This window comes from Mustela erminea, chromosome 9 (genome assembly GCF_009829155.1).
Source record: "Mustela erminea isolate mMusErm1 chromosome 9, mMusErm1.Pri, whole genome shotgun sequence".
In the NCBI taxonomy this organism is placed as follows: Eukaryota; Metazoa; Chordata; class Mammalia; order Carnivora; family Mustelidae; genus Mustela; species Mustela erminea.
Genome location: NC_045622.1, coordinates 95014325 through 95028526, shown reverse-complemented (window position 1 = coordinate 95028526; position 14202 = coordinate 95014325). Strand labels below are relative to the sequence as shown.

Sequence of the window (14202 nt, the reverse complement as noted above, 5' to 3'; positions counted from 1 at the left end):
AAGGGATGCAGGGCCAGAGTTAGGGGGTTGCTAGAACTTGCTGATGTTGATTCTTCTCGTCTTAGAATTGTGGAAATGCTGGGAAGTAACACTTCCCAGGACAGGTAGTAATCACTATCCTTAAAAAAGAAAAAAGAAAGAAAGAAAAGAAAAAGAAAGAGGGATGTGCTAGAGTCAGCAGAGTCCAGATGATTTGCCCTAAATGCTTTGCAAAGTCAGCCTAACACGAATCTTCCACTTAATATCCAGTCCCCAGAAAGACCCAGCATCCGAGGGTTCACCCTCACCCACCCCTTCACCCCTCACCCAGCCTGGGGATCCTCTCTCTTGAGTTTGGAGGTTCCTCAGGCAGGGAAACAGCTTTGGTGTCGGGATCCAGCAGTGAACACAAGAAACCGTCCCAGGCAGAGTGGGGCTTAGATTCTAACCTGGACAGGGTTCCTCACCTTTGGCCCTTCTGACGCGTTGGGCACATACCCTTGGTGGGCGAGTGGGGGCTGTCCCGCACTTTGTGGGATGCTCATCTCCATCTCCCTCTACCAGTTAGATGCCAATAACAACTCCTCTTCTCCCAACTGTGACCACTAAAAAAAAGTCTCCAGCCACCACCAAATGTCTCCCAAAGGGCAAAATTATTTCCAGCGGAGAAACGGTAAATTGGGAAGAAACACACACACACACACACACACACACTCCCCTAACAATACTTTGAGCATGAGGCTCACCAAGCCAAGGACAGCCTAATGTATTCCTTATGACATGACAACCCCAATATTAACCATCCTCCCCCCCCATTTTACACATGAGAAGACTGAGGCAGAAGGACATTGGAAGCAACAAGCCACAGCTCCGAAGTGGAACAGCTGAGATTTGAACCCCGGCAGTCTGTCTCCATGCTGGTCTCCAGATCTCCATGCGCTCTGTAAACAGCATTGGGTTGTGGGTTTGCCTGAGCTGCAGCCGCAGGACGCCAAGAAGCAATAAGGACCTTCTGGGTAGGAAAGCAGGGGAGGGTGGTCGTGAGAGGTTTGCAATTCAAAGGTGAGCTTTGGAAATCAAGGGCCTGGGCCGGCCCTGAAAGAAGACCCAGAAGAAACTCGGGCCAACTTTTATTTCTCCTCCTGGGGCGATTCCTAACACTGCTTTTCAGGGCTAATAAAAGTCTATGGTGTGCGAGAATGCAAAATCACATTACTTTTTTGAGGTAAAACTATAAAGGCGTCCATAAAAATGTATGTTTATTGCTAGTCCTTCAGGTTCTTCGGCCCATACTAGGTAAGGGGGGAGAGTTGGAGAAATGTTGATTCATAGTAATAATGACGACAGTCATTAACAGATAGCGAGCCCCTTTGCATGCAGTGACTGCCCTTTACTTGTGTTAAATCATTTAATCCTTGCAAGAGCCCATTAAATACGAGCAGGATTTTTGTCTATCAATTATACCTCATTACGGTGTCAAAATGAGGATTAAGCAATTGTTCAGTGCCCAACAGATGTATATGTCTCATGATGGAATAATTGTAGTTATCTAATTATAAAATAAAATACTATGTTTCTTATTTAAAAAAAAAAAAAAAGCCCCAGGGTGCCTGGGTGGCTCAGTGGGTTAAAGCCTCTGCCTTCAGCTCAGGTCATGATCCCAGGGTCCTGGGATCGAGCCCCACATCAGGCTCTCTGCTCGGCAAGGGGCCTGCCTCCCCCTCTCTCTGTGCCTTCCTCTCTGCCTACTTGTGATTTCTGTCTGTCAAATAAATACATAAAATCTTAAAAAAAAAAAAAAAAAAGCCCCATGGGGTTGATTAAGGCAAGTGGGGACTCAGATAGGGGAAGTAACTTTGCCCGAGGTCTTACAGTGAGACTGACCCACAGGGACAGGGCTTGTTTAAGCTCTGAGTTCAGCAGGTGGCTATAGATGGAAAGCGTGGTGAGCTGCCCGGAACTGAGCCAAGGGCACTGGTAGCAGCAGGCAGTTGGGGGGGAAGGTGAATCTTGTCCTTGATTCTCTCCTGCACCCAGGTGACTTTCCTTAGGGGCGGTCGAAAAAGGCTGGAGAGAGAGGCTGGCAGCTCCAGCGGTGGTGTGCAAAGTTGTAATTAGAGAGTTGGTGACATGCAGGGAGACAATGAAATGAACTCAAGGCCCTGAGCTGGCCCTGAGGCACAGCCAAGGTAGTGACGTTTCTCCAGTTAGAGTCCCCGGACTCCCCACACTGGGGTCACCTGAGTCTGTTGGCAAATACACAGTTCGCATGTGAATTTAAATGACAAAAGACTCTTCACTTACTTATGAAAATAAAAAATCTAACAGAATCGTGGGCTTTTATTTAGTTCCCACTATATATATGGAAGAAGAAGAAAGCCCTACAGTGCTGTCCTGATTGGACAGGGCATCTTTTAATTTTTTTTTTTTTAAGATTTTATTTATTTATTTGAGAGAGACAGAGCGGGAGACAGCGAGAGCAAGAACATAAGCAGAGGGAGTAGAGAGGGAGAAGCAGGCTTCCGGCCGAGCAGAGAGCCCGATGTAGGGCTTGATCCCAGGACCCTGGGAATAGAGCCCGAGCCAAAGGCAGATGCTTCATGACTGAGCTACCCAGGCGCCCCTTGACAGAGCATCTTCTAAGTCTTAACGCTCTTGGCAACTACAGAGATGTCCAGTGCAGCGTTATCACCAGAGAAATGCCTGGGATCTAATTGCCAGTTTCTCTCTGAAAGGTTCTTTCCAAAGGACATGGTGGCAATCTTGGAAGTCTCATGGCCTCTCCATGTACTTGGCCTTCCCAGCATTTGGAAGCTCATGACCAGTGAGTGTTCCGAGAGGCGCCGGCTGAAGAGGGGAGGGTTAGTCCTGGGTTTCAGCACTTCTCTTCTGGGCCTTCTGTTCTGCAGCACATCATCACCAAGGCCAGCCTGCTTCAAAGGTGAGGGAAACGGACTCCACTTCTCCATGCGAGGGTGGCACACATTTACCCATTTCTGGGGAAGCAAGGGATTGATGGTCGTCTTTGGAGATTACCAGCCGCATCCCACCAGTCTCTGCGTTGCATAGAAACCAAGATGGACAGTCTCACGAACAATCTCCATTTTGCCTCGTATCAAATGAGATTATTTGCCAAAGAAAGATCCTGTCCCCGCTGTAGCTATGGAGAAGAGGGAACATCACCTTCATTGGTTTCTGAGATACTTTTGCTCATTATGAACCCTTCAGACTCGGAGGGTGAGACCTGGGATGTAAACAGGGTTACAAGCAATCAGTGAGTTACTCTCACCTCCAGCACAGAACTGGAGCAAAGGAAGGAGAGGATTTCACTTATGAACAGTTTGGGAGATGCGGATCTCACTGCTCATCCAGACCAGGCTCCTCGGGGACCCGGGATCAGCCTCTCTCCAGGTGGGGCCCGGGAACGGACATTATGTAATTTTTATCCAGGCGTTAATTCTTCTCCTGCCAGTTAGAGCCACTTCCAAGCCTGTTGTCGAACATAAAGGGTGATGATGATATTGATCACAATAAATACCTTGTCGATTACTTAGTGTTTTGCCATCTACAAAGCCCTTTTCACCGATTATTCTACTCTGTTTTCACAATAATTCCCAAACCTCCTCCGGCCTCTTTGTTCTGTGGCTCCAGATTGACCCTGGCTTTGCCTACAGAGCTTCTCAAGTTCACCAACCTGATTTTGTTTCTGAGATTTCTTCTCCAAACGTGACATTAAATCTTTTCCAAAAACCTCCCTCATTCCTCCTGCTTTTCCTTGAAGCACACCACAATTTAAGTGAGGGGAAAGAGATCATCCCTGATGAGAACCCACCCACCCCCTTGGGCTCTTCACTGGCCATCCAAGAAAAACCGGTGAGAATTTTGGTGGGGGGCTAACAGAGAACCCTGCTCGTGTAGTCAGAAAGCCCGTGAACCCGGCCCGCGTTAGCTACAACAGGTGTAGTCCAGGCAAGATCCACCTCCTCTCTGGACCGTGGGGTTCCCAACTGTAAATTGAGGGTGTCCACTACTATCGGTGTCTTTATAAGTGCTTTGGAATGACCTTGAAGTTTCCAAGGGGGCCTGGCCATGAGGGGCCCCAGGTGATTTCTCCTGCCTGTCCACCTGCACTGCTTGTCTTTTGTGTACAAGTTGAAGTTCCACATAAAACTAGAGGGAAGGGGAGGGATGTTTTTCAACAAAGGCAGTAACCAGTGTTTCTTCCAGACCACATGACCTCTAGTTTCACTGCCTGTCCTCACATTTCAATATAATGCCAAGAATTTCCAACCGTCCAGCTTTAAGCCCGGGCCAGACATGTGTCATTATTATTAGTTCATTCTCTCCGTTTACAGATGTCATGTCAGTGAGCCTCACGAAGACAAAGTGCTTTGCCTGAGGCCACCCAGCTGGATCCCGGGGGTAGAAACCAGGTTCCCTCAGGGCAGACCGGTGCCATGGCCGTCTGCCTCGACCACTACCCAGCACTACTGTCCAGCTAATCTGGCCACTCATCTGTTATAACAGAGACCAGGGCATGTGGGGGTCCTGGTCCTCCCACTCTCCCCAGCCCTGGAGCAGTTTACATAGTGCCAGGGGTTTCCAGGCCCCACCTCGGGTGGGACTAGGGGTGGAGGGAGATGACAGGAACTTGCAAAGGACATGTACGTGGGGGTATGGCATAAGCCTCGGGGCTTGCTTGGGTCAAGGCCCCCTGTGGGGGGGCTTGGGACAGGGGCAGGGTTCCTGTGGGACAGGGGCAGGGTTCCTGTCTGTCCACTCAACAAACTTCTTGAGGCGCTAATATGTGCCAGGCACTGTTCTAGGCCTGGGGAATATCAAAGGATGACACAGATCCATGTCCCTGGGAGACTCAGGCCATCAACAAGACAAACGACAAACAAGGAAGCTTATATGGAGTATTAAATAATGTGGAAAGTAAGGAGAAAGGGGAATAGGGAGGAATGAGACAAAGGGCAGAGCTGGTCCTTTTAGATAAGGTGGGCAGAGAAGGCCTCTTAGGGAAGGTGAAGTAAAAACCTGGAGGGGAAGGTCCATTTCCCCCTACCTCCTCTAGGTGGCAGCATCCTCCCGATCGTGGGGCAGCATACGGCAGACCTCTGCCCAGCCCTGCGGGAGGATCCCCAGCGAAGCTTGCTTAAGTGGGACACCATACACCGTGGGAACCAGGGCTGCTCCCCGTAGCCCATCTGCAAATTCTGATTAAAATGGGGAATCCTAGCAAACAATGCCCTGGAATGTGACTATGTTATTTCTTGATCTGGGTGCTAGATAGACAGGTGTGTTCACTTTGTAAAAATCCACTAAGTTATGATCTGTGGGGGTGCCTGGGTGGCCCAGTCCCTTAAGCGACTGACTTCGGAGCAGGTCATAATTCTGGATCCTGGAATCCAATCGGGCATTGGGCTGCCTGCTCAGCGGGGAGTCTGCTTGTCCCTCTCCCCGGGCCCTCTCCCAACTCAGGCATGTGCGTGTGATCTCTCTCAAATAAATAAAATTGTTAAAAAAAAAAAAAAGTTATGATCTATGCATCTCTGCCCTTGAGTTACACTTCAATAAAAAGTTAAGTGTGACACATATACCCTAAGCATTTTCTTTTTATCCAGATCGTAGCTTTTTCATTATTTTTGCACACCTCTTGCTGATTAGAGAGCTCTGTGCCATCTTTCTTAAGGATTATTAGATACTAGAACAGATAACATGTCCAGAGCCATTCCTGACAGGTAGGAAGCTCTTTGTAAATGTTAACACCATTTCCTGTTGTACACGCTGAGATGCATGGTCTGTGATACCCAGTCTTGCCTTCTTTACAGTGGAGAAAGAACTTAGAAAAACTTGCCCAGTGGCCTAATGGCAAAATCCTAGACTTTTATGATTTTTCCCAACCTTTTCCAGATAACCTGCCCATACCTATTTCAATAGAAGCTCTAAGGGAACTTACCTTTATGGGTTTTTCTAAAGTACTCACCTTAGTTTTCATAGAACTAACTCTCCTTCATACTTCGATATCATTAGATGACATATTAATTAAAGTACCTCATTCAATAAGGAGATCAACTGGCATAAAAATAAATTTGGAGACAGGGGACACCTGAGTGTTGCAGTCTATTAAGTGTCTGACTTAGTTTTGATTCAAGTCATGATCTCAGGGTCATGAGATCAAGCCCCACCTTGGCTCTGTGCTCAACAAAGAGTCTGCTTGAGATTCTCTCCCCCCATCCTTCCCATCTCTCTCTCTCTCTCTTTCTCTCTTTTTCTCAAATAAATAAATAAATCTTTAGAAAAACAGATTTGGAGACAAGCCCATCTAACACTAAATGAGTGTACAACTCAGTTGGAAGGGGAGGGAAGACTGAGGTCAAGGAGAGAGGCTTCCTCCAGCAACAAGAGCTTCAGAAGGAGTGGAGAGAGCCTTGGCCAGTGGGGAAAGTTGGTTGAGTGGTTGAGTCAGAGAGCTATCTTGTATCCTTCTCAAGTGTTGCAATCCCCAAGATTGATTCTTTTTTTTTTTTTTAAGATTTTATTTATTTATTTGAGAGGGATATATAGAGAGAGAAGCAAAGAAAGAACAAGAGTGCAAAAGCAGAGGGAGGGAGAAGCAGACTCCCCTCTGAACAGGGAGCCCCAGGCAGTGCCCAGGACCCCAGGATCATGAGCTGGGCAGAAGACAGACGCTTAACCAACTGATCCACCCAGGTGCCACCCCTCAACCCCGGATTGATTTTTTTTTTTTTAAGATTTTATTTATTTATTTGACAGAGAGAGACACAGTGGGAGATGAAGAAGCAGGCTTCCCGCTGAGCAGGGAGCCCCATACGGGGCTTAATCCTAGGACCATGACCTGAGCCAAAGGCAGCCACCCAACAACTAAGCCACCCAGTCTCCCCCTACACCCCAGATTGACTCTTATACAATACCAATGAGCCGGTGCATCCACTGAGCATTACTGGAAGTACTTGGTCAGGCAGGCTGCCTTGGGGATCTGGGAATAATCATCACAGCCATTGCCTGTGTACCAGGCCCTATGGGAGGTGCCTCACATATCCTGACAGTAACCTTGAGAGGGCTAGATATCATTTAGCCTTCGACTCTGGTAATCTTGATGTGTAACGAACATTTAAAAAACCCCAATTTTAACTTATTTTATAATCCTGTGGTTGGCACTACTTGGGGTCTCAAGTGGGTCATTCTAGATTCAGTTGGTCTCGGTCATGCGTCTTTGATGAGCTCTGCTCTTGGGAATTGGCCAGCGGCAGGCTGGGGCGACTGAGACACTGGGGCCACTCCCTGGGTCTCTCACCCTCCAGCAGACTAGCCTGAGCTTCTCCACACAGGGGCTGGGCAGGGTCCCATGAAAGAGACAGGAAACCTCCGAGGTCTCTGCGAGGCGAGACTTAGACATGGCACCATGTCATTTCCACTATTGTCTCTCAGCCAGATCAACCCACGAGGCTAGCCCGGATTAAGGAGTGAAGCAGTAGACCACCACCTTTTTGCAAAGTTGTACTGCAAAGGGGTATGCACCCAGGCGCGGGAATAATTGCGGCCACGTTGCCAACAGTATTTCTTAGTCTTTATACATGAAGAAACGAAGACTTGAGCAGGTTAAGCTACTCATCTACCTAGGGTCTCTCAGCTCATAAGTGAAAGAACTAGAACAACATGTGCGCTCTTCCACTAGGCTAAGTGGCTTAATTAAGAAATTAAAGGATGCAAATGATCGTTTCAATTCTTAAATTAACATTGGTTGAGCATCCTCTATTATACAGCACTAAGTAGAGGTGATCATCCTCATTTGACAGGTCAGGAAATTAAGGCTCAAAACAATTAAGGTTATTCATCAATGGATTATGAAGCCTAGTGCATGTAAGGACAAGGGATTGGAACCTATTTCTTCTGATTACAGATCCATTCTTCTTTCAGTCACACAAAGAAATATTCATCTGGGGCCCATGAACTTCTAGAAGATGTCACGTGGTCCTTGAACAAGCTAAGCTTCCATACAAAATTTCAAAAATACTGCATTCAAGCATTTTTCTTTATTATTATTATTTTTTAAGATTTTATTTATTTATTTATTTTGACAGACAGAGATCACAAGTAGGCAGAGAGGCAGGCAGAGAAGAGAGGAGGAAGCAGGCTCCCCACTGAGCAGAGAGCCCAATGGGGGGCTCGATCCCAGGACCCTGAGACCGTGACCTGAGCTAAAGGCAGAGGCTTTAACCCACTGAGCCACCCAGGAGCCCCTATTATTTTTTTAAGGAGGAAGAGTGGAAGCAGTGGCAGTGGGGGGAAGAGCAGAGGGGAAGGGGAGCAGAGGGAGAAGGAGAGGGAGAGAGAGAATCTCAAGCAGTTTCCACACCCAGTGGGGAGTACTACCCAGGGCTCGATCTTACAACCCTGAGATCCTGACCTGAGCAGAAACCAAGAGTCGGACACACAACAAACTGAACCATCCAGGTGCCAATCAAGCATTTTCCTGAAAAAGAAAAAGAAATAGTTCTCATTAGATTCTCAGAGGGATCTATGTCCCCCCACCCCACTAAGTTAAGTACTGCATAAATGCTGTATTTCCTCCCAACCAGACAGGCAAAACCCTTTAGTCCCATAAGCTTTGCCTATTCTAGAATCGTGGAGAGAAAGGGAGCCTTTAGGTTAAGTCCAAGAAAGATCGGGTAGGATTGAGACGCTCTGAGAATTGGAAGGTGTCACTTCATCTTGTAATGAGATGGTATCAGGGGTGTGAACGCACACTGGGTTGTTGGAAATGACCTGTTGGGCAGGTGGTCACCAGTAGTGGTCAGTAAGGGTACTGCCATTTGCTCTAGAATATTTTTCTACCTTCTATTGACTTGGAATTCTGTATCAGGGGATCCCAGACCGAACTCCTTTCTCTCTTTTGCCTTAAGAAGTGGCCCCAGAATTGCTCAGAGCCAGAGCAGGAGTCCTGAGGGTGTGCTCCACTCCCGAGCCTCGACGGAGCTCTTTACCTTCTCGCTCAGCTGCCAGCCTTTAACAGGTCCCAGGGCTGGGGAGCCCCCAGTTAGCAGTGATCTAGCATGGAGAACCACAGTCATCAAATTGAGGGTGTAACCACACAGAGCTGAAAAGTGGGACCAGCAGAGAAAGGGACTTGCCTTCCATACTGCCCTCTCCTCACGCCATCAACAACTTCTACCCATTGCATGATGACGCATGTCCTAGGGAAGCTTAGCATCCCTCTCCTAGGTGCCTGTTCTGGCAATTTCTCTGGCCCACGTGCATCCACTTGGTTCCTCTTCCATCTGTTCTCAATACTTCAGCTAGAGGGATCTTTTCAAAACACAGATCTGATCATATCATGCTCCTCTACCTAAAAACACTCAGTAGCCTTCCAGTATGGTCTACCAGCCCTGATGTCTGGCCCCTGCCTCTGCCTTCAGGCTCATCTCTCAGACTTTATCCCAGCTCTGCACTGGAGCTGGCTCCTAGCACTCCCAGAGCCAACTGGGAAATATTCAGGAATGTGGTGGTAGCTGGAAATTCACTGTAGTGGGGTTATTTACACCAGAGAAACCAACAAATGCTGAAAATAAACATTTCCCCCAGAGAGCTGGTTGACCAGCGCACTGCGGCCCCACGCCACTGTGGGATTCCACCATGGGGTCCTTGCACAGCCTGCTTCTCTCCCTGGAACACTCCTCCCTCTTTGCTGAGTTAACTTGACTCTTTTAGACCTCAGTCCCATTGATACTTCCTCTGGGAAGGCTTCCTTGGTGTCTCAGAACCCGTCAAATGTCAACCTCAAACCTGTCCCTCTGAGCTCGTATCACAGCTGCAATTCCACATGTGTTTGTGTGATGAATGATTTCCCTCACTATCATTGCCCCATCGGCCAGCACAAGACCTGGTACATGGTAGAAACTCAAAACATTTGTTAGATTAATGAAAAAGTTACAGAAACAGGCACTAGACAGGAATCTAAAGCTTTGGGATATGGGGGAGGGACTACCATTACTCCAGTTTCCTTCCCATCCAGAATCTTCTGTTGTTGGCTTTGTCATGTCACCAAATCCTGGCCAGTGCGGTAGGGTGAGAACCATATATACTGTTTCCAGCCATGGCCTCCGAAATGGCACGAGTGGTCTTCAGGGCTCTCTTTTCTCCATCGGAATGGCAGTAGGAAGCAGGAGCCCAGCCTGAGTCACTGACTGGAGACACCTGAACTTCCTTGAACTATAATAGGAGCGAGCTGTACTTTTATTGTGCTAATCCCTGAGGTTCGGGGGTTACTTCTAACTATTGCAGGACTGCCTCTACCCTGACCTAAAAGACCTCAGCATTGTCATTAACTCCTTCTGCCCTTTGGCAAGCCCCAAGCTCTCTGGGCCTCAGTTTTCCTAGTGGTTAAATGAAAGGATCACACAAGATGCTGTCTGATATGTTTCCAGTGTTAAAAATTTGCTGGTTCTGCTTGTTTACTTTCCTCCCTCCTGCCTAGTACTATATGCGGGTATGACAAACGTTTGTAGATAAGAGAACCTCCTATATTTGAAATCCTTTCCCCCCAGATAAAAGCATTTTAATACCTTAGAAATTCTGAGTGGATGCTTAGAATATTTAATCATCCAACGAGTGAAATATTGGTCCAAATAACAATGGTGACATTTTATCCAGAGGCTAGGAAACCTTCTGAGATCTACCTCTCAGCCTTCCAGAAGCTCCTCCAAGTGTCTTGTTCTGTTCTTGGCAGTCTGGGGGCCCCAGGAATTCTAACCATTGGCAGGCCTTCTCCTTAGACTGTCCGAAATGCTCCACTCGGCTGACTCGGTCATCCCTCTTTCTCAATAGAGATGCTCCCATTTTTTTCAAAGGAATCCACTCACGCCTTTCCTTAGAAAGTTGTCATGAAAGGCTACTGCCTGGATATCAGTAACCGAGAAGCCGGAGTTGCAATGTTTGATGAGAGGGAGCACAGGAGACACAGAGTTCTAGTAACTGGGTTTCAAATCTCCTGAGGTCTATCCTAGCCCTGCCCTCGGTTCATTCTGTGTGAAAAAGGCGAAAGACAAGCGGTTTGTCTTGGGCTGGGGTCCCTCTTCCTGGTAAAAATGAAGGTCACTGCAGTTGCTGTCATCCCAGTAACCATGGTAACAATGAACCACATGACAGGTGTATGATCTCCATCAGACAATGTCTAGAATTAAGTGCTCATCGTCCCCCCTGCCCCAGATCCTGCTAGGTGGTGTGAAGGATCTCCCAGGGGATTAGCTCAGGCATGGGAGATCCGGGCTGACAGCATTAATTAAACCGCTCATTTCCCCAGAACATTTTGCATTTGCCAGGCCCGGGAGCCAAGAAAACCTCCAAGGGAAGCTCCTATGAGAGAGAGTGCTAAGTCTACCACCAGGGACCGAGGCACTGCGTTCAGTCCCACAGTTGGCAGCAAATGGAGCTCAGTAGGAAAATGTGCCTGGCATACAGCAGGCACAAAATAAATATTTGTCGAAGAGTCGGTTTAATCAAATGGAGCTCATTTAGCAAATGGGATTCCTTCCAAACCACTGGAATTCTTGCCTCTGATGATCATGTGAGTCATTCACCCTTTCCACGATTCCTGAGTACCTCCTGTATGCACCATGGGAGACAGTATGAAGGCTCCAAAGCTAGCAGCTTGCAGAGTGAATCCCAAATTCTTTGAGGCTCAGGGCAGGTTGGAAAGTGTGTGGACCACATCACAAAGGGCTTTGGATTTAACTGGAGGCTCCTGCATTTATTATTGGTGACACTTTGAAGGCCTTTATGCATATAAATGACAGGATCAGCTTTGCATTTCAGAAACATCCTTTTTAATGCCATGTAGGGAGGGAAAGGATTAGAGGGAGACAACTGCTTGACCAGAGGAATGATGTTCTAGAACTTCTGAAGCCAGGTCTTAAGAGAATGGGCAGCTCCTGCTTCCTTCCTCGTGGAACCTGGCTGCTGTGCAGCTCCAGCCACGTAGAGGGGATCCCCAGTGCACCGCTGACAGCCAGCTGTGGCGCCCAGAGGCAGCCAGTACCAGCTGCCCGACATGTGGCTTGCCATCTTGTATGTCCCCCAGCCCAGCAGAGTGCAGGCGCTGGAGAGACACCATTTGCAGCAGGAAAAACACCCAGCGGAGCCCAGTCAACGCACAAAAGCATGGTTCTAAGCCACCAAGTCACGTGTGGTTTGTCACGCAGGGGTAGATAAGGTACCAGGAGGGGTCACTTATGCAGCTCAACACAGAAGGTCTGGTGGGAGCCATGCTAGACTCAGGAGCCATTGGCTTCATGGGAATTCCAAAGCCCTGTTGTGAATGAAATTCTCTGCCCTCCATCTCACACGTGCCCTGCACACCTCAAGTACAGCAGACACCGCACGTGCTTGCTGAATTAAACGAAACACTCCACATAACACAACACACTGAAAACCACTATTTTCTGATCTAAGGCAGGGTCCTCATGCCTGGAATTCTAATTTCGCCTTACTCTAAGCATCCTTGTTTAATTTCCCCTTTCTCTGAATCAAGTTTGGACTCCAGGTCGCTGCATGTGATCCTCTTTGTTCTTCTAAGGCAAGTTCTTTCTCTGAGTGTGACACATGGACTTGGACTCTGCCAACCTGGGTTTGGATTGAGCATGCCTGGATTTTCCTGGTTGCCTCACATCCCCTACCAGCCGCGGCTTCCTCATCTGTGAATGGAGACCTACAGGCCAAATGGGGTCGGAAAGCATGCTAAAGGAGATCCAGATAGAAACAGAATGGGCGCCGTGATCTTCACCAGGACAAGGGCACAGTCTCAACCCCAGACAGCAATTCCCTTCTCCTTGTCACCTGCTTCCGCTTCCCCATTGCAGAGCAAAAGCTGGGCAAATTCAGGACAAGGGAACTCTCCAGCCATTGCGTGTTTGAAAATCTCCTGGAGGACCCAAGCATCTACTTCTCCAGGGCAGAGAAGGTGAGAAAGGAAGGGTTAGTAGTCTGGTAAAGTTACCGCTACCCAGACGGAGCCGCAGGCCTGGGTCGGAGACCTGGTTTGCCTGCTCACACAGTGTGACCTCTGCGAGCTCCTGCCCTTCTTGGGGCCAAGCGTCCTCCTACAGAAAACGTGAAGAATGGCTTCAGATACCCCTAAGGTTTCAGGCATGTGAATGCTCGGCGGCTGTTGGGGTGGAAGGGTCTGGTCACGTGTCGGCGGGAGGGGGTGCGGGTTGACGCCGAGCCGAGTGCGGGAGCACCAGCACCAGCCTGCTCCCGGCCGGCCTCCTCTGACGTCCTCGCAGCCGCCCTCCCTCCCCGCCCCCCGGCGGCGGGAGAGCAGCCGGCGCGCCCGGATCCCAGGAGCTGCCCGGCGGCGGGCCCGGCTGGGAGGACGGTGCGGGGCGGCAGCCCCGCGCGGGGAACGGACACCATGGTGCTGTCGGTGCCCGTGATCGCGCTGGGCGCCACGCTGGGCACGGCCACCAGCATCCTCGCGCTGTGTGGGGTCACCTGCCTGTGCCGGCACATGCATCCCAAGAAGGGGGTGCTGCAGCGCGACCGGGACCCAGATCCCGAGAAGGCGAGACCCGGCGTGCTCCGGTCCGCCCAACAGGTGAGCGGGGGCGGCGCCTCGGCCCCCCGGGCGCGGTTGGGGTCTCAGCGGCGGCTGCAGCTGCGGGGAGACCGGACGGGGGGAGCGGTCGCCGTTCTTTGCGCCACCAAGCGTGGCGGGGAGGAGGGCGGAGGACGTGCTCCGGGACCCGCAGAGGGGTCCGGAAGGCCTGGGGGTGGGGGAAGGGTCAGGGAGAATAGTTAGGGGAGGGAGGCTTGGTGGGGGCGCGAGAGGAATGGGGTCAGCCAGAGCTAAAGGGGAGGGGGTGGGACCAATTGGGAAAGGGGATTGGAGAGGACAAATAGGGGCTGGGAGGAGAGTTGAGCGGCTGGGAGGAAACGCGGGAGGGGGTTGGGGGATTAGAAGCTTGCAGAATTGGGGGAAGAGAAATGGGGACGGGGGAGGGAAGAGAAGTTGGGGGGTCTGGTGTAGGGAAAAAGCACTGCCTTAGCTGAGGAGGGGGAAAGCCACGGAAGAATGGAAAAAACGAGAAGAGTGGTGGTTGGTTGCTGCTCCCGTGGGAGCTGGAGAGGGGCAGCTGGTCAGGGAGTGCCTGGGGTCTTGGGGGAGGCTGGTGAATCTGGAGGGGCCTGAAGGACCTCCGC

At 49.7% G+C, this 14202-nt stretch overlaps 1 protein-coding gene across 1 annotated transcript in view; it reads left to right on the top strand.

Moving 5' to 3' along the window:
- The first annotated feature begins 13215 nt into the window (after window positions 1–13215).
- Window positions 13216–14202, top strand: part of SYT13 (synaptotagmin 13) — a 41388-nt gene continuing 40401 nt past the window's right edge. Inside the window, exon 1 of the mRNA XM_032358830.1 lies at window positions 13216–13597. Within this exon, the coding sequence (XP_032214721.1) occupies window positions 13415–13597 (183 nt within the window). The 5' untranslated portion in view covers window positions 13216–13414. The remainder of the gene's footprint in view (window positions 13598–14202) is intronic.